The 18,887-nt window shown below is 52.2% G+C and overlaps 1 protein-coding gene across 1 annotated transcript in view; it reads left to right on the top strand.

Moving 5' to 3' along the window:
• Window positions 1-18,887, top strand: part of PLXNA2 (plexin A2) — a 234,164-nt gene that overhangs the window by 115,271 nt on the left and 100,006 nt on the right. Inside the window, exon 6 of the mRNA XM_004699851.4 lies at window positions 15,089-15,111. Coding sequence (XP_004699908.3) covers window positions 15,089-15,111 — 23 coding nt within the window. The remainder of the gene's footprint in view (window positions 1-15,088; window positions 15,112-18,887) is intronic.

The raw sequence follows: 18,887 nt of genomic DNA, 5'->3' as shown, positions 1-18,887 counted from the left end.
TCCCCACACGGCTGAAGTGATGAAGCCTCCCCCGTGGTGCACACAGAGACGGAGCCAGATTACGCTCAGGTGGTTAAAAGTCCAGGTCTAATTGGAGTTCTAGGGAATCAAGCCATTGTATTATTAATGATTCTCCGGCAATGTTCTGATTAAAACAGTAATTTTAATAAGCACAGCTCGATGCTAAGTGTTCACTGAGCACCTAATTACATCAGTTTTAACTCCAAAATTATTTAAAATCCCACCCCCTCCTCTTTTTTTTCCCCCTGCCAGATCCTCCATGCACCAAATAAAATGGACTCAGACAACTCCGTGATTATTTGCTCTAATTAATTTCTTAAGCACCTGTTTAAAAAAAAAGGGGGGGTCGGGTAGGGGAAGAGTGAGAATCTTTTGTCTCCCTTCCATCTCGCCACGCTCTCCCCACCCCTTTCCACCTCACGTCGGTGATATTTGAGGCAGTGACGAGAAGGCAAGGAAGAGGTAAAGATTTGAAGCGTCCTCACCAGCTCCCTGGAGCCATTAAATGTCTGGAAAGCTCTGATCCCATGGATTGCGCAGGCCGGCCGGGAGCTGGGGGTGGGAGGTGGGGGGAACGGGAACAAACGGACCCGGAACAAAGCCCTCATGGAGGCTTGCTCGTCCTTGGAGCAGTGTCGGAGCCACGTCTAAGGATTGCTTGTTCATCTTCCAGACCACAGAGACAGATGGGTCAGAGGCTTCCCCGCGAGGCTGCACCCAAATCCTTTTGGCATGTGGGCCATTTTTGTTGCAAAAGAGACTCCCCACCTGTTCATTCCCCAGGAGGACCCGATGGTTTTAGGAAACCTGCTGAAGCATCTGAAAGTCCTTGTCCAGAGTTCCTTCCGTTTCTTTAAAATCCTTTATCTGTACGCTATCCGTCTGTATGAGAAGTAACAGCAACGGGCTCCCCCAAGCCCAGGTTCTGTACGATAAGCATCAGACTGGCCATTTCGGAAGACCCTCACACCATGTGCGAGGCAGGGATGGGCGCAGTCACAATGCAAGGAGAGTTTGTCTCCTCCCCTCTCTGCTTGCTGGTGCAGCCGTAACAGAAATACTGTAAGGAGGTGGCTTTCACAAACAGTAATGCATTTCCTTACAGTTCAGGATGGTGCCCTGGTGGCGTGCTGGTTAAGCATTGGGCTGCTCATTGCCAGGACAACAGTTCAAAACCACCAGACGCTCCATAGGAGAAAGATGGGGCTTTCTGCTCCCGTAAAGAATTACAGTCTCAGAAACACCCAGAGGCAGTTCTTCCCTATCCTACAGGCTGGCTGGTAGTGAGTTTGGTCTGGTTTGGGAGGCTAGAAGTTGGAATTGAGACTATGGCCGAGGGGAAGACTTTGTTTGGGTGGAAGGGCTTTGGAGGACGTTCTTCCTGTGGAAATCTCCATGTGTCTCAGCATCTGTCTTACCTCCTTCTCTCTCTGCACGATTGTCTATATTCTCTCTATTGCCAAACAGATGGACCCAAGAAACACCTTACACTACAAGCATAGACCATTCCTTCATGGGATTACAGCCAGTGGCATTGAGGTTAGGATTCCCAGCATGTGGGGGAATAATTTAATCCATGAAACCTACTATCCTGTGTTAGTCTGGGTTGACTAGAGAAACAAATTCATAGACCCTCATATGCATATAAGAAAGAGCTTTATATACAAGAGTAATTGAATATTGAGAAAGCAGCCCATCCCAGTCCAGATCAAGTCCATAAGTCTAATATTAGCCCATATGTCTGATACCAAACTATAAATTCCTCTTCAGACTCATGCAACACATGCAATGATGACAAATGCAGGAAGATCACAAGCTAGTGGGTGAAATGTCTTGTGGATCCAGTGGCAGTAGAAACATCTCAGTGCTGGCAGGGGTCTCCATGTGGCTCCGCCAGCTCCAGGGCTCTGCCTGTATCAGTATAGCTCCATCAGGCTTGTAGTCATCAGTAATGTCTCTCAGGGAGTCAGTGTCCCACCTCCATCGAGCTATTTATCTCCTTAACACCTCCAAATGAGGTCATCAAGCTGTGACCTGATTGGCAGGCTAAACTCCACCCCTCCACTCTCAAGTCTCAAATTGACAACAGATTATGTAACAACCACATATCCTAGTGGTTCTCAGCCTATCTAATGCCACGACCCTTTAATACATACAGTTCCTCGTGTGTGGTGACCCCCAACCATAAAATTATTTTCATTGCTACTTCATAACTGTAATTTTGCTACTGTTATGAATCATCATGTAAATAACTGATCTGCAGGATGTATTTTCATTGTTATAAATTGAACATAAACATAATTAAAGCATAGTGATTAATCACAAAACAATATGCAATTATATATTGCGAAATGGTGTTTTCTCATGGTCTTAAGTGACCCCTGTGAAAGGATTGTTCGACCTCCAAAGGGGTGGTGACCCACAAGTTGAGAACCACTGACATATCCCTTTAGTGGAATCCTCAGGTGGTATACGGGGTTAACACACTTGTTTGCTAATCAAAAGGTTGGAGGTTCCAATCCACCCCAGTCACCTCAGAAGAGAATTCTGGCACTTTTCTTCTGGAAAACCGGTCGTTGAAAGCAATATGGGGTACAGTTGCACTCTGACACACAGGGGTCCCAGCACACTGACGCTGACTCCACTGTGCAGCCAGTGAAGTCCCTCCGAGATGTTTACAGCGGGCCTGTTTATGAGGCTGTGCATACCCAGCAGGTTGCCTGGCTCACCAGCTCACGCGTGTTGTGGTGGCTAGTTACCTTCCAGTCGGATTCAACTCACAGCAATTCCATGTACCATGGAACGAACCATTTCCCCTTTCTGCACCATGCTCACAAGGGCCTGATGTTTGAGCCCATTGTTGCAGTCACGGGTCGATCCATCTTGTTGAGCCTCTTCCTCCTCCTCCTCACCTCTCTACTTTACCAAGCTTGATGTCTTTCTCTAGGGACTGGTCTCTCCTGCCAACATGTCCAAAGTAGGTGAGACTGCATCTCGCCGTCTTTGCCTCCAGGGGGTATTCTGGCTGTACTTCTTCCAAGACAGATCTGCTTATTCTCTTGGCAGCCAATGGTACTTTCAGGTTGTTTTTGCCAGCACCAGCATTCAAGTGCATTGATTCGTATTCGCTGTCCAACTTTCACATGCCCATGAGCTGATGGAAAAGACCATGGTTTGGGTCAGGGGCACCTTGTTGCTCAAAGTAGCATCCTTGGTTTTGAAAACTTTAAAGAGGTCTTGGGCAGCAGATGTACCCAATACAAAGTGTCATTTGACCTCTTGACTGCTACATCCATGAGCTCCCTGCTGACTGTGTTTTTCATCATCCTGGTCTGATTCTGCCCTCTGCAATTGCATCGTTCTTAGCTCACTCTTAGTTGATTTTAAAAAGTCCCGTGGTTACTTAAAATCTTAAGCATGTCTCAATTCGTAAGCATGATATCCAGTCCCGGGCCCAAATGAAGACCCTGACTGTAGTTGAGCTCGGGGCTTCCCCCGCTCGGCTTGGGCCTACTGCAGACACCTCCATGGCTGTGTCAATGTCTGGGGGACCTGCTTCCTCGCTCCTTTCTCACTTGACTACCTCCTCTGAACCTCTGAGGAAGGAGAGGGGAGGAGGCCAGAGAGGCTCTTTCTCCCTTGATCTGGAATTGTCTCGAGACAGCCTTGTGCTCTGCACGCTGGTGGAGGCTTGCCTCTCTGGGCTGGCTCCCTCAGGTGGCGTGGGTGCACCCATGCTCAGCTGCTCTGGCATCAGCCCTGGCAAGCAGCTAGCACTGCCTTCAGACTGGCCACCCTGTCCTCCTCCCCGACTTTCCTGCAGTCCCTCCACTGACAGTGGAGTTACAGCACCACCTCCAGGGGGGGTCCTCTTGGACAAGCCGTGTGATGCGTCCAGGCCAGCTCTCCCTCTCGAGCCATCCACATCTGGCAGAGAGGAACCACTCACCTGCCTGTCCCCTGCCTCCTCCCTAAAGCTTGCCAGTCTCCTGTTAGGGCTTTCCAGCTTCTGATTTCCTGTCTACTCCTCCCTCCCTTGGCTGCCCAGAGAACCCCTCCCAAGCTTCTCACGTGGTCACAGCCCCCTGAGAAGAACTGCTCCAGTGGGTGTCTCAGACCGTAAATCATTCCCGGGGCCGCAGGTGACTCTGTCTCCCCAAGAGCAGGCTGGCGGGTTTGCACCCTGACCTTGTGGTGAACCATCTAGTGCCTAGTCCACTGTGCCACCAGGGGAGCGGGGTTCCTGGAGAACTTCAGTATAGTAGATTTACTTCTAAGGAGATTAGATTGAAATCTGAATCACTGAGCAAGAGTGAGGAGCTTCTCAGTGGGTATTTACAGCTCCATTTTGTGTAAGAAATTGGAGTCAGCGGAGGAGCACACAGGCCTCGCTGCTGTGAAGGAAGAAGGGGCCCTGGTGGAGCAGCAGTGGAGCACTGGGCTGCAAACAGAAAGGCTGGGGACACACGCCCACCTCCTGGCTTCTGGGGAGAAATACCAGCCCATTCATTTCCATAAGCACTGTGTCCTGAAAGCCCCTTGGAGCCAGTGCTAACATGTCTTAGGAGGTCTCTACGTGTTGGAAACTACTCGATGGCATGCCACTGACGCAGTATAAGGAACCTAAAGAGACGCAGGTGTAAGATACGTTTCCAATGGCCGGCTGGGTCTCACCAATTGGGCAGGGAAACACCGGTATGCTCTGAGCAGTAGAGTCTCCATGGCCCAACTTCCCCTCTGATCGAAGGCTTCCCCCAAGCATAAATCCCCCAACTCCTCATGTCAGGCAACACTGAAGTGATCCTTCACCTTCCGCCCAGACAAAATCAATGTTCTTTCTCTAGATCTCTGGTCCCCCTTTTCCTGGGCTCCTCTTCGTGAAGTTTCCCACCCCAAATTTTGCTTCCTAAGCTTACCCACCATAGATATTTCACAGAGAATTTGGAATGGAAACCCAAACCCTCCTCTCAGACTCTCTTAGAGGTTGGAGATTGTGGGGCTGGGAGCAGGGCTAGAAGTCCAGGAGGCAGGGCCTGGGGAGACAAGGATTTATTAAATAGATGCCCAGTTCTCTGGCTTTATCCAGTTCCAATTGGTGAGGCTAGGCTTGGGTTCTTTACCCCCAGGCACCTTGCTGGCTGCTAGCATGGGACATATAGACAGCATGGAAAGAATGAGTAAGGATGGGTGGGTAGGAAAGCATGGTTGCTCTGTTACTCTATCAACTTGCCATCCTCACATTCTCTCTCCTGGGGTAGCTGAGTCAATGTTGACTCCATAGGGAGCTTCATAGGACCTGGCTAATCCAGGCATCTGGTTCCCAGGCAAGAGATCTGTCTGAGTTATTTCTGAGGCCTCATTTCCCCAATGCTTCTCTTCCTTGTTTCCCACCCTACCTTCTTTCCCTAACTGAAGAAATCCTCTGTTGTCATGGAGACAACACAGTATCAGCATCTTTGTTCTTTGTAGATCCTTCCAAAAAGCCTAACTAGAAAGGGCCCTGATTCTACCCCCTCCGTATCCCTGGCAGAGGAGCCTGCCTGAGAGAATGTGGTGTAGCGCTGTGAATCTCTCCATGCGTTGTCCATCCTGTGTTTTCATTGCCCAAGCTTGACCTTCATCCTTTGAGGACAAGGCTTACTGTTGCTTCTTTGGGCCCAGGGTCCTGGGTTTCTGCACACTTCAGACTCCATTAGGCGCTGTGCCATTAACAAGGGCAGCAATTGGATGGCCATCCTGCTCTTCTTGAGATGTTCAAACCCCACCCTCAGGGGGAGGAGCAATTCCAGCCTAAATACACCAGGTGGCTGGTCCAAGGTTGCCCAACACATGAGTGCAAAGCAAAGGCAGGTTTCCCAGGCAGACCATGCATCTTCAGTGGGGTCTGCTTGTAGAGGCTGAGCAGAACAGCTACCGCGACCGAGCGCCGACTTGTTCACAGCTCTTTAGGTTCAGATGTTACTTAAAGTTCAAAATCACCGTGGGAAGTTGCTATGACTATTATCTGTCTTTTATAAAGGAGGAAGTTGGTGGCCAATGAAAGGCAACAATTTACAGATGTTACCCACACAAACTGGAAGTGACAGAGGACTGGGGCTTCCCAAATCCACTTTGGACACTTTGGCAGGAAAGAATAATTTCTAGGAAAGGGCACTGTCTTTGGTAGAGGGTTGGTGAAAAGCAGGGAATCCCTCGATGAGGTGGATAAACACAGCAGGCAAGCCGATGAACACCAGTATCCCAATGCTCACAAAGGTGGCCGACCAAACCAAGCCCACAACCCGCAGGTCGATTCTAGCTCCTGGCCAGGGTGACCCTCCAGGATAGGGTAGAACCACCCCTGGGGTGTACTGTAACCCCTTATGGGAGTAGAAAGCCTCATCTTTCTCCCTCAGAGCAGCTGGTAATTTCGAACTGCTGACCTTGTACTTAGCCAGCACATTACCACTGCACCACCGGGATTTCTTAAGGTGGCCCAGAGGAGGGACATATTTCATTCTGTTGTGCACAAGGTCACCTAGAGTCAGAGCCAGCTTGATGGCTAATAATACCCACCACCTGAAAACAGGATTCAGGGGAAGCCATTGTCCTCGCCCTCGTTTCCCATCATCCTCTCTGCCTCAGCTCCTGCAGGACTGTCATGTCCCAGGTTTTATGAATGAGGAGGAGAAACTGCCATTGCAAACTTCACCCAACTTTGTCACCTCTCCCTGAGTGACAGATCGCTTTAATTATGCCGAATTACTCAATCACGTCACTCCTCTCCCCACCGCCCCCCGCATCATTAAAAATAGATTTTCTCCTTGAACCGCTCTCCGCCCTCAGGTCTCCAGACAGCCAGGAGTTGTTGGGAGGCAGCCCTGGGGTCAGCTTCTGGCCAGAAGGTTGTATGTTGCTTTAGTTGCAATCAGAGATTCTGGAGCCTCCAGCGGCTTTGCCAGAGCTTTTCCTGCCATTTTTCACAAATGATATTGATCATGTGGCTTTCACAGCTGAGGGGACGGGCAGGGGCTTGCTTTAGAAGGATTTAAGGAGTTCTGGACAGGTGCTTATGGATTTTTAAAGAAGTGGGTCTAACACTGGGAACGAGCAATAATAATGAGTTGTTCTCATTAATTACTGGGAAATTGCTCCCTGGCAAAGACCTGCCCCGAAAAAAAGCTGGAGCTCGGGTGCTCGGCTTCCTCCGCAGCCTGAGAGAGGTGGGGCCGGCCTTGCTCTCGCCTATTTTCCAGATAAGGGAATGGAGGCTGGCTGAGGTCAGACCAGCTTTCCCAAGGCCACACAGCTCTTACCTGACCGCAGTCCAGGTTCCCTCCAGTACCCTCCACACTCGCTGCTGTTGAGGGTTTCCAGCTTGTAGCAACCCTGTAGGATAGGGCAGCACTGCCTCCATGAGTCTCTGAGACCCTCACTCTTTTCAGGAGTAGAAAGCCTCATCTTCCCCTGGGGAGTGGCTAGGCTAGGGGTTTATCATTGCTGACCTTGCAGTCACCAGCCCGTTCATGACCACGCCATCACCCCTCCGGGACCCCTGCTTTGTGCTAACTGAGCAGCACTCCAGGAGAGGCTGGGGAGGGATGGTGGGGGACCTGCTCCCAGCCTCGTCCACCACTCTTCTGATCCTAGCCCGCTTAAAATACAAACAACCCACCCTCACTAACGTGTCTCCTTCTCCACCTTCTGCTGTCACCTCTTTGGGAGTCTGGCTCCGGATGCACCAGCTGCCAAATCTTTGTTAGAAAGCAAGGGAGACACGTTGTGGCAGGTGGGGGAACAGCCAGCCCTTGGGGCAGCGCCCTGTGAGTGGGCCTTCCTCTTAGTCTTTGCTCCTGTCTCAGCCCAACCACCTTGGCGTGGGTGGCGGACAGGCCTGGATGTGAAGGTCTTTCTGCCACAGGCAGATTACTTAACCTGAAAGTCAGCCTGGCTGCAAGTCCTGGCCAGTGTGCCTCATGCACTGCTACCACCGTCTGTCTGTTGCAGTGATGTCAAATGGGTCTCAATGGCCTTTCCAGACTTTAAAAAGACTAGGAGGAGAGGCCTGGCAACCTGCCTCCAAAAGTCAATCAGTGAAATCAAGATGGCCTGATCCACTGCTGATCATGGGAGGGGCTCAGGACAGGGTAGTGTGAGCTGTCTGTCAATGTCACTGTCATCCCATTAAGCCTGGGGTGGCTGTGAATCTGAGGTTGTCTTAGCGGCAGCTGGTGGCCGTAGGTAACAAAGGGGAGGTATGAAGACCTGGCCCGCAGGTTGTTCTCAGGACCGAGTGGGATAAGATGTATGAAGTCCCACGCACACAGGATGGACTGGATACGTGGCGGCGTCCTCATCCCTGTTGCTGCTGCTAATTCTTGTCATGCAACAAGCTCAGCCCACTGCCCAGGGGGGTTATACTGGCCATCATCAGTCCCCAGCACTTTCCTCCAGTTCCCTGGGAGCAGATCTAAGAAGAGGACAAGACCTTATTCCTACCCCACCCCCGTAGCATGGGAGGTTTAGAATCAGGTATCCTGTAGACAGGGGTGGGAAACCTAAGGCCATTTAGGTATTTATAACATTGTTCATGGGCCATGCTGACCAAACATCTCACAAACTCACCTCTAATGTGATGACTAGGAGCCCCAGGGGCGTGATGGTCACCCATTGCGCTTCCAACTACACGGTCAGCCGTTCAAAGCCCCCAGCTTCTTCTCAGGAGAAAGAGGTTTCTACTCCCATCAAGAGTGACAGTCTCAGAAATCCACAGACGCAGTTCCACCCTGTCCCATGGGGTGGCTGTGAGTCTCATTCGACTCCGGGCCAGTGAGTGTGGCTTTGGAATGTGATGCCTGGAACCGCTTCGCTTTGGTGAGACGTGGGGTGGTAGCTGGTATTGATGATTTCTCCAGTCTTACGAGACCCGAGTGAGACGTTCTCCAATCCTGTTGTAGACAAACAGCTCTCTCCCTCAGAAGGAGAGAGAGAGAGAATGGGCATCTTCCCCTGGAGACTTGCTGAGCCAAAGGCGCTGCTGTGTAAAGCATGTCAGCAGCAGTGGAGAGCCTGGCACTTCCACAGAGGGGCCACGGTGACTTCCCTGCCTGTGGGCTGTCAGGATGGGGCTGGAGGTGGGGCTACCCCACCCCAACCATCTGCTGCCCCCATCCCACACCCTGTGGGGACTCCGAACCAGACCACCATCTGCTCCCAGGTATACAGGGGTGGAGAGAGCCTCGGGCTTGGCTTTCAGATTGAAAGTCCGCAGACCACAGTCCTTCAGCACAAGGCTGGCAAGACTCTGGCCTAGCTTGTGAGATGAGAGCTTCTACCTTACATCCACTCCCTCTGTGCACAGCTACAAGAACTTGCACAGCCCCGAGAGCCGAGGGGCCTAGAAATGCCCAAGTTTCAGGCACCCTCACCCTGCTCCGATCTGGCTTCTGCCTTTCCCCCCTGGAAATGATTCCTGGGACACCTCTGTATCTCACCCACTCCCCCAGCTGTCCCCTTGCAGAAGGCCAGAGGAGAACCAGCAGAGCCATCTTGAGCCATGGCAGGTTCTTCTTTGGTTGGTTACTACGCTGCTCACTGCAAGACGTGGGTTAAGCCTGTCCACAGGGGCCACTCTTTCTTTGTAGATAGAGGGGCAGTCATCATGCCTAACGCCACCTCTTCTGCCTGCCTTCTTCCCTGGGGAGTTTGTGCAGATCATCATGTGGGAGAGTGCTTCGAGAATGCTCTGTGATGGGGCTCTGCATGTCAGCCCACAAGCCAGCCCTGGCCCGGGCACCACCGCAGCCTGCTGCAGGCCAGTGATGGCAGTGAGCCTCAGATCTGGACTGAAAACAGGTTCAGAATTGAAGGGCAGGGCTGGCAGACAGGGACCACGGAAAGAAGGCTCAGAGACAAGCAGCCTGGCACTGGGAGCCACAGGGACCCCCAGCTGCTGGGAGCTTATGGGGCAGGGCTCTGCTGGTCAGGCCAACTGCATGCCCCAGCCAGACTGTCTGTGCCACCTCCCACCCCGCCACCTGGCTCCGGGCCACTAAGAGGGTCTCTGTTTCTTCCATTGTGTCCGGAGGCAGGGGACACATGCAGGGACAGGTGGGCCATCTGTCAGGAGCAGGCAGATTCCAGGGATTAACTGCTCAGTCTCTGAGGGTTCCCACCAGCCACGAGGGTGGCTTTCCCTTTGTCCCTCCCCCTCATATGTCTCTTTCTCTCTCTGCTGTGAAGGAATCCTGCTGGGGCCCCAAGAGCAGAGGGCCAGTGCCCCTGCCCCTGCACTGAGCATCCTCACTCTCGGTTGCACCAAGACTGTGCCGCGAGGGCTCCTCTGTGCGGGCATCTCTCCCAGTGTACTGAGAGCCTCTTAGTTTTGCTGTTGTTCCGTGCTGTTCAGTTGATTCCGACCCCCAGGACCACACACTCGTGCTACAAAGTGCAACTGCCCCATGGGGCTTTCTTGGCTGTAATCTTTTGGCGGGGGGCCGGGGGGGTGTGTGTTTGTTTTGAGTTTTCATTTTTTTCTAATGATTAACTCTTCTAATACGAGGGATGGGATCAGATCTAGACCTGACAGATGAGTAAGAGCCATAGTTTGGGGTTCCCCCCAAGTCTCTGTCCCAGTAAGCCTTGATCTCTTATAATTTAGGCCTTTGCTTCACATATTGTCCTCTCACTCTCTCAGAACCTCCGAAGGGGAGTCTTTGCGGAGCAGTGGGCAGGGGCATCTGGGCACCATCTATTTCCACTGGTCTTAGGGTTGGATACTGATGCTTGTGTGGTCTGTTCATCGGCTGGAGGCATTATTTCCACGTCTTTCCGATTGTATTACTCTTCTTTGCTCTAGCTGGGAAGAGACCAGTAATGGCCATTTAGATAGCTGCCTTCTAGTAGATTCCAACTCAGATTAGCATTCCCACCCCTTGAAACCCTGTAGGACAGGGTGGGACTGCTCCATTGCGCTGGGCTGTCCGTCTTTATGGAAGCAGCCAGCCTCGTCGTTGTTCTGCAGAATCACTTGTGGCTCCAAACTGTTGCCCTCTTGGTTGGCAGCCCAGTGCTTAGCCCACTGCAAAATCAAGGGTCCTTGGGGACCATCTAATACACTGCAGTCAGAGAGTGGTGGAGGTAAGACCATCCTCCATCCTTTGCCCGGCCCGCTGCGCCCTTCCCATGTAGATCTCCAAACTACACCATTGCTTTTGATTTAAATCCAACTCCCACAGAGCGGCCGGTGGGCTCAAACCCCTCACCTTTTGGTAAGCCGAGCGCTTCACCATTGCACCATCACGGTTCCTCGGCACAGTCTGAGTCATCCGTAATTAAGAGTATTTCTGAAGTAAATGATTTCATAGGACAGTTTTCCTCATTAAAGGCGTGATTATAGGACAAAAGGGATGGGGGTGGGGTGGGCGGAGAAGGGTGCCCTCCAATTGTATAATTCTCATCATCGCATCAGTGTTCCAATCCAGCCACCTTCACGTCCCAGCCCTGAGTGGGCAGAGCCCTGGGCATCATTAAAATGCAGTGATAACAAGCACACACCGGTGGAAGCATCCAAGAGAGTCCCATTAAACTCGGAGTCAGCCTTGACAAGGCAAGGCACCCCTGACGCAGTGGAAACTGTGAGCTGGCTTCCTGCTGGAGCTTTGGGAGCCAGCTCCGGCCCCACCCATCTCACGCCACCTCACCAAGTCCCAGCTCCAGCACAACCCTCAAGGTTTGAACCGGGTCCTTTCAGGACTCCTCCAGTTTCTCCCTTCTCGTGATCAGGAGTCCTGCTTCTGAAGTTGTTAAGCATTCAGCTGCTAATCAAAAGGTTGGCGGTTCAAACCCATGGGACACTGCTGCTGGAATGATTGACAGCCTTGGAAACCATAGGGGGCCATTGTTCTCTGTCATATAGGGTCTCTAAGAGTCAGGATCAACTCTAAGACAATGGTTTCTTTAAGGGCCGGGGCGGGGTGGAGGGTGGGGAGCTCATGTCTGTTTAATTGTTTGCTTGCTTGTTCGTTTGGTTGTTAGACTTTCACCAATCTGGCCCCAGACAACCCCCCATGCACAACAAAGCAAAACACTGGCCAGTCCCGAATAATTAGCCGAGCTTCTTAAACTTGTGCTTCTCTGGACTCCTTTGTGCCCAAGACATTTGCAACACAGGCAAATGCTGCCAGAAACACCTTGGCTTCACTATGTGTCAGAAACCTTTTACTGTTGCCAAATATTTCACAGCTCCCACATTCAGTTATGCAGCTCCATATGGGGTCCCGACCCACAATTTAAGAAGCTTTGATACAGCAGTCTTTCCCAAAGTGGCCTTAGCCGCCCCCCTGGAAGATGGTGGCATGATGATCCAGGGGGTGCTGCAACTGCAGATAAGACTCCCAAACCAAACTCAAGCCCATCGAGTCGATGCTGGCTCTTAGCCACCCTGCAGGACAGGGTAGAACGGCCCTGTACGTTTCTGAGATGGGCACTCTTTTCAGAGCAGCAAGGCCCATCTTTCTCCCGCAGTGGCATCACACTTGGGGCCTGGCAGTCCGCAGCCCATCATGTAACCACTGCGCCATCTGGGCTCCTTGCGAAAGCAGATCTCTTGAAGGTCATCCTGAATGATGAGTTGCAGGACGAATGTTTTCTTTTGAAAAGGGGATGGCAGAAAGACAAAAACTGGGGGGAACCTATGGGAGTTCAGTGGCTGGTTTTTGGTACTCAGTTGCCAGGCCTTTCTTCCGTCCTTTCTGCCTTTGTCTATCTGAGGCTGGAAGTGCCACAGACACGGGTTCAGCGCATCACAAGAGTCAAGCCTCCAGTGACACACAGGAGGTGACTGCACGTGAGCTTCGGTGTCTGGTCATCAAACCCAGGTCTCCCACGTACAAAGAGAGAATCCCACACTGAACCGCCGTGGCCACTGACTTCTCTCTAGGCAGAAACTCTCCCCCAGCGTACCTGTGTACCACCTATTCACCCTCCCTCCCCACAACCAGTGGGCCATCTTCCATAGCCCCGAGGCCGTGTTTTATCATGTTTCTCCCTAGCTCGCGGGTCTAATATTACAAGACTGTAAGGAGCAGAGATGATCTCTGTTTGGGGTGCTCAGACTTTAGCAGGCTGAAGAAACACCTGGAGAAGAGGGATAAACCCCACGCCTGGACCACATACCCAAAGTCTGGCTCCAGCCGCTAACCCTCAAAGCCCTCAAGCTGCTGAAGCGACCTCTATGTGTGGTTCTCAGGCTTTAGCAAGTAGATGAAGCAGAGCTTGTCAAAACCCAGTGTTCTGGCCCTCGTATGTGGACCTACCAAGATGATGGATTAGGGTGTGAGGCTTCCTGGGTTTTCAAGGTTAGTCAATTCACAACTGCTGCTGGCATTGCTGGTTCGAGGCCCATACTTAAAAGACACAGGGCTGTCTTCTCATAAGACACATTCTCTTGGCTAAGAGGTGAGAGAGTAGAGAACTTAGAGGCTCCATATATTCCAGCCCTGGGGTTTGCAAAGTTCTTCCCAGGTTGGTCCCAACCCGCCTTTCTACACTCATACCCACTGGTCTCTTGTCCCCACTTGTGGTTTTCTGAAGAAACCCCGCTTTCCCGTGCTACCTTCTATGGTTCTTTCTACCTAGAATGTTCTGTGACCACCCCCTCCTCATCTGTACAAGTCTTGTCCATTCTTCAAGGCCCAGCCACCGCCCCCGCATCTCAGGGCAGGAAGCCTTACTGGATTCCCCACCTAGAAGCCAGCTGTCCAAAAGAAATAGAGCGCGAGCCACAAACCCAAGCCACAAATCACGATGTGTAACTTAAAATGCGTCCAGCGTCGCATTTCGAGAAAATGTGAAACAGATGAAATTTATTTTCATAGTCAGTTTTATTTAACCCCAAAATAGATGTGAAACATTATCTCTTCAGTGTGTGCCAGCACTGAAAACAATGTACGAATGAGAGAGATGCTCTTCCTTCCTCGACGCTCGGCCCTAGTTCTTCGGAATCCAGAGAGCATGGTGCACTCCGCTCAGAGCTGCACAGTTCAGACGTGCAGGGGGCACCTGCAACCTGTGGCTGCCGTGCTGAGCAATGCTGACGTGGAAATAGTTCCTCTGAGCCCCGAGTCCCCGGAGCCCTCTTGCAGGAATTCTCTTAAAACACGTATCACTTGGGCTTTCTTTGGTAGTGTTTGTATTGCTAGTCTCCCTGAAACTCAAAGGCGATGGCTGTGTTTCAATGCGACAGCTCCGTTTTAGTCCCACGAAGTGCCTAGCTCTGGCCTGCGTGCGTGGTCAGCCCACACTGGCTAAAGAAGGGCTGTGGGCACAATTGGATACAGGAAAGAGAGAGGAGACTGCTGCCAAACCAGCTAACGGGAAAGCCTTTCTCTCCTGTGGTTCTGTGTGTGGATGCTGGATCTTGGGGGCGAGAATTCCACTTTCCAACACCCGGCTTGCCCCCTTATACGTTTCCTGATTCACGTTAAAACTCGGTGCCTTAAAAAAGAAAGAACGAAATCCCACCAGGAGAGCCCAGGAAACAGGAAAACGAGTAGTGCCATTGGTCTCGTGTTTGGAGAAGAACAGGGTGCTCACTATCTCTGTGGCACTTGGCGTGAAAGTGGGCTTTGTTCCTGGGGACACTGCCCCCATTCAAGGCCCCCTGCCCCAGCTGCTGAGGGCCGGGCTGTGTTTTGACAGACGGGCCAAATGCAATGCCGACAGTTGTTTTACCTTCCAGCCAGATGCAGCCATCACTCACCAGGAGCCCCAAACCCACGGAAGGGAAGCGGGCCCCGACTACTGCTCTCAGGCCTTGGAGGGTGGGGGGCAAGGGGGCAGCGGAAGCAGGCCAGGCAGCTAAGGTCCCTGATATTCCCAAGGGCTGAGAGTCCCCAGGCCTGGCCTGGGAGAGGCAAGCTGGAAAAGTCCTGCCCCCGGTGGGGCACCTGTCAGAAGGTGCTTCTTGCCACCTTGCAGAAATGAGTCAGGGTTCAAGGGTTGTTCCTGCAATGAAAGGGAGTGGCTGGTGGCGGCCGTGGGTGGATGTTGTCTTTTCACTGTACGGCTTGTACAGGACAAGCATCAGACGCAGTGTCGGGAAGGAGTGAGGTAAACTATGGCGTTGGCTTTGGCTGCTGCGGGCTAGGCGGTATGCTGCCAATCGGAAGGTCAGCGCTTCACCAAGCCGCTCCCGGGAGAGTAAGATAAGGCTGTGTGCTCCCTTCAAGGTTTTAGTCTTGCAAATGGGAAATAGGGCCCTTGTGAGTTGGGAACAAGCCCCTCTGTTGGTGCAATGGAAGTTCAGACCTACCAGCCTCAACCCCATGAGAAAACATGGCATCTACTACCATAAAGTGACCACGTGGGAAACCCTGGGGGACAGCTCTGCTCTGTCACGTGGGATCACTCTGAATTAGAATTGATCGCCACACAACAGCACAGCCTTGGACTCCCGGGCAACATTTTGTTGCGTTATACATGGTCTCTGCTAAGGCCTACAGCTGCTAACCAGGGAGCTGGAGGTTATGTCCACCCAAATGTGCCTCAGAAGAAAGGTCTGGTGACCTATTTGCAAAACTTAACAGCCATTGGAAATGCTACCCAGTACAGTTCTCCGGAGGTCACCATGAGCCCAATTCTTTCCACGGCCAACAGTTACATGCGCAGGGTAGCTATGACTTAGAGCCGACTCAGTGGCTACCAACAGCACCAGGCAGCCTTCCCCGTCTCTCTGGCAGAGCCCCCTCCATGGGTGCTCCTTTGCGAAGCGAGGGCTGTTGCATTGTTGGACCACCCTGTGTTCTGTACGTTGTGCCTTCCTTGAAAGGCTTCACCCGAGTCCTAGTGGAGCCACATCGCTGCCCTCCAAGCCCGGGCACCTGCCTTCATGGCTACTCTGACAGTCCTCTTCTTTGGGCTGAACACACCTCCAAAATCTATCAGCTACACCTCAGATGTGGCCTCTGGGTCCCCCCATTCTGGTGACCCTTCTGGGAATGCTTTCGGTGTGCACAGCACCCCCATGAGAGCAAGTTGCAGAGATCTGAACTCTAAATTCCCCTCAGGTGGGGGCCTCTCAGCCTCACACTGTATGCAGGCCCTGGCCAAATTCGTCCTCCCTAGCTCCTGCCTCCCCTGCCAGCTGATCTTGAACTGATACTATCTCCGGTGTGATCAGTCCAGTACACAGGAGCCATTCCAAACCAGTTATCTCCACCTACACTGAGAGGACTCACTTTCATTATTAAAGAGAGGCACCGCACCCCCAACCTAAAGCAGACGCATTTCGGTAGCGTCTATTTTGCCTCATGGGACAGAGTAAAACTGCTGCATATGGCTTTCGAGGCTGTAACTCTTTACAGCCCTCAGCCCCCTCCCACAGAGCGGTTGCAGGGTTCAAACCACTAACCTTTGGGGTCGCAGCCCAATGTTTGGCCCACTGTTCTACCAGGACTCGTCAAAGTGAGGAGGTTGCTAGGCATTGTGAAGCCTTGTCTGACTGATAGCCAGCCTGTGCAACAAGATACAACACCGTGCAGTCTCCGTCCACTGTGCAGACTTGTATCCTTGCACCCATTGCTGCCACCCTGGTGTCAGTCTGTCCTGTGAAGACTCTTCCTTTTTCACACGGACCCTCTACCAATCACAATGGCTGGTCCCTCTGGATAACACATCCAAAGTACATCAGATGGAGAGAGGTTAGGGATGTTTAAAGTTGGCAAGGTCACTTACTGTACAGGTAGTGCTCCACCATGTAGGGCGGGGCGTGCAAAATAAGCACGAGCCCCCATCTGAGGAAAGGCAAGCACCTTGGGCTGACTGATGCGCAAGACCTTTCAGGATCTGACCCCAGCTTCCACCTCATGCCCAGCCCCATCCCTGGTATACCTGACACTCCAGTGATAGTGAACCTACCCATTTTCAAGGAAGTCTGGTATCCCGGCCCCTTAAAGCACGCTGCGCTGACTGAAAAGCCAGCGTTCAAACCCACCAACTGCTTCCTGAAAGAAAGCTACTGCTGTCCACTGCCAGAGACACTTACGGCCTGGCAAAGCCTATAGGACAGTTCCCCTGCAGTGCGTGCTCATCGTGAGTGGAGCGAATAAGGTAGCCACAGGTCTACTTTGTCTGGGCTTACTTTAATTTGTGGCAATCCCTCCAGTTGGAATGCCACACTCTTATTCCTCCACTCTGCCTGCCCCCTCCCTCATTCTCCTGGCTCCTTCCTCCCGGCAAGCTTACCTGGCCACCCCTCCTCTAAGCTCTCATGGCTTGCAGGGCTCCCACCAGCCCCCTGCATCCAGCACTCAGCACAGGAGAACAGTTGTCAGCTTGTCATGGCGAACCTCCCTGGTACTGCCAGTGGCCTCGGCAAGGGTGGGATCCCTGTCCTGCTTGGCTCCCGGTCTCTCCATTGGACAGCAGTAGTTTAGTGCCTCCACACCGTTGACATCTGGGAAGCATTGGAGGAAGGAACACTGTTAGGATTCATCCTGAGCCTCTTCAGGAGGATGCTGTGAAGGGCGGCTCCATCACATCTTTCACACACACACACACACACACACACACACACACACACACACACACACACACCAGAGGCAGAGCTATGAGCTCCTGGGCACCAGGCTCCATTTTCACTGAAGTTCACACATCTACTAGGTGGGGGACCTCTGTGCCCTACAAGCTGAGAACCCATTCCCAGCCCTGCACATGTTTTCACAGCCCCAAAACCTCTTTGCCCCAGCCAGCAATACATACCTAGGACTGATCAAATAGAAAGCCTCCGTCCCTTGACCCTCTGGCCTGGCCTTGATTGTCACACACACTGGGCAGGTGGGAGCTGGTCAAGTGCAAACAGACAGGCTGAGCTGGCAGGGCCCCACTGGGAAGCGAGAAGGAGTTTGCAAGGAGGGCAAGGTCTTGCTCCGCAAATTCCCGCTCTCCCCAGTGAGACAGAATCGGACGGGCAGCTTGTCTCCATGGAGGTTCCCATTGAGCCAGACCTTTCAAAGGCTGGGAGATTTACTAGAGAGACTGAATTGCAGACATCAGAGAATGAGATAATTGAATCCAGGTGGTATATTTGCTTGCATGTAAAGAGACTGTGCCGCACTGTGAATATTATGTGTGTGTGATGGGAAAAGTTTCTCCGGCTCGCCCCTTTTAAATGTCCTCTGTGCAGACAGGATGCTTCAGCCCGAGCCCAGCTGAAAGCTCTTCAGAGAAGAGTTGGGGCCGCGCAATACCCTTTCAACAGAGTTAACCATTTTCAGTACTCGCCACTGCTAGCCCCAGCATTTGGGAGGACACCAGTGGTGGGAAGAAAGGGATGTGAGGATGTACTTCTACCTCCGGCTAAAATGGAATCCCTCAGCAGGGCCGGGGGTTACAGACTCAGTCACACTGCAAGGTTGGCGGTGTCCCATCTGCCCACAAGTGCCTCAGAAGAAACATCTGGCAATCCCCCTTCTTCCCCTCCTCCCAAAAAATCAATTCTTAAAAACCTAAGAGAACACAGTTCTACTCTGACACACATGGGGTCTTCATGCATCAAAACGACGCAAAAGTTTTTGGAGCCGATGGGTGGTACAAATAGTTCATGTGTTCAACTGCCACCCTGAAGGTTGGAGGTTCACCGTCACCAAGGTGCCCCTCAGAAGAAAGGTGTGGCAACCTGCTTCCCCAAAAGCCTGGTGTTGAAAGCCCCAAAGCACAGGCCTGGACACGTGGGGTCACCTTGAGCTAGAGTCAGTCCTTGGGCACATGGCTAGGGGGTTTTTCTCATTTTTTGCCTGGCCAAGACACCTTGGGGATCTTTTCTACAGAGACTGACCGCCTTATGCTGGGCAAACGGATGAGAACATGGAGCCACTGCCTCACCCCCC

Source organism: Echinops telfairi, unplaced genomic scaffold, assembly GCF_000313985.2.
Source record: "Echinops telfairi isolate 266 unplaced genomic scaffold, ASM31398v2 ScPeMD7_7424;HRSCAF=8462, whole genome shotgun sequence".
NCBI classification, from domain to species: domain Eukaryota; kingdom Metazoa; phylum Chordata; class Mammalia; order Afrosoricida; family Tenrecidae; genus Echinops; species Echinops telfairi.
This window is presented reverse-complemented; position numbering and strand designations above follow the sequence as displayed.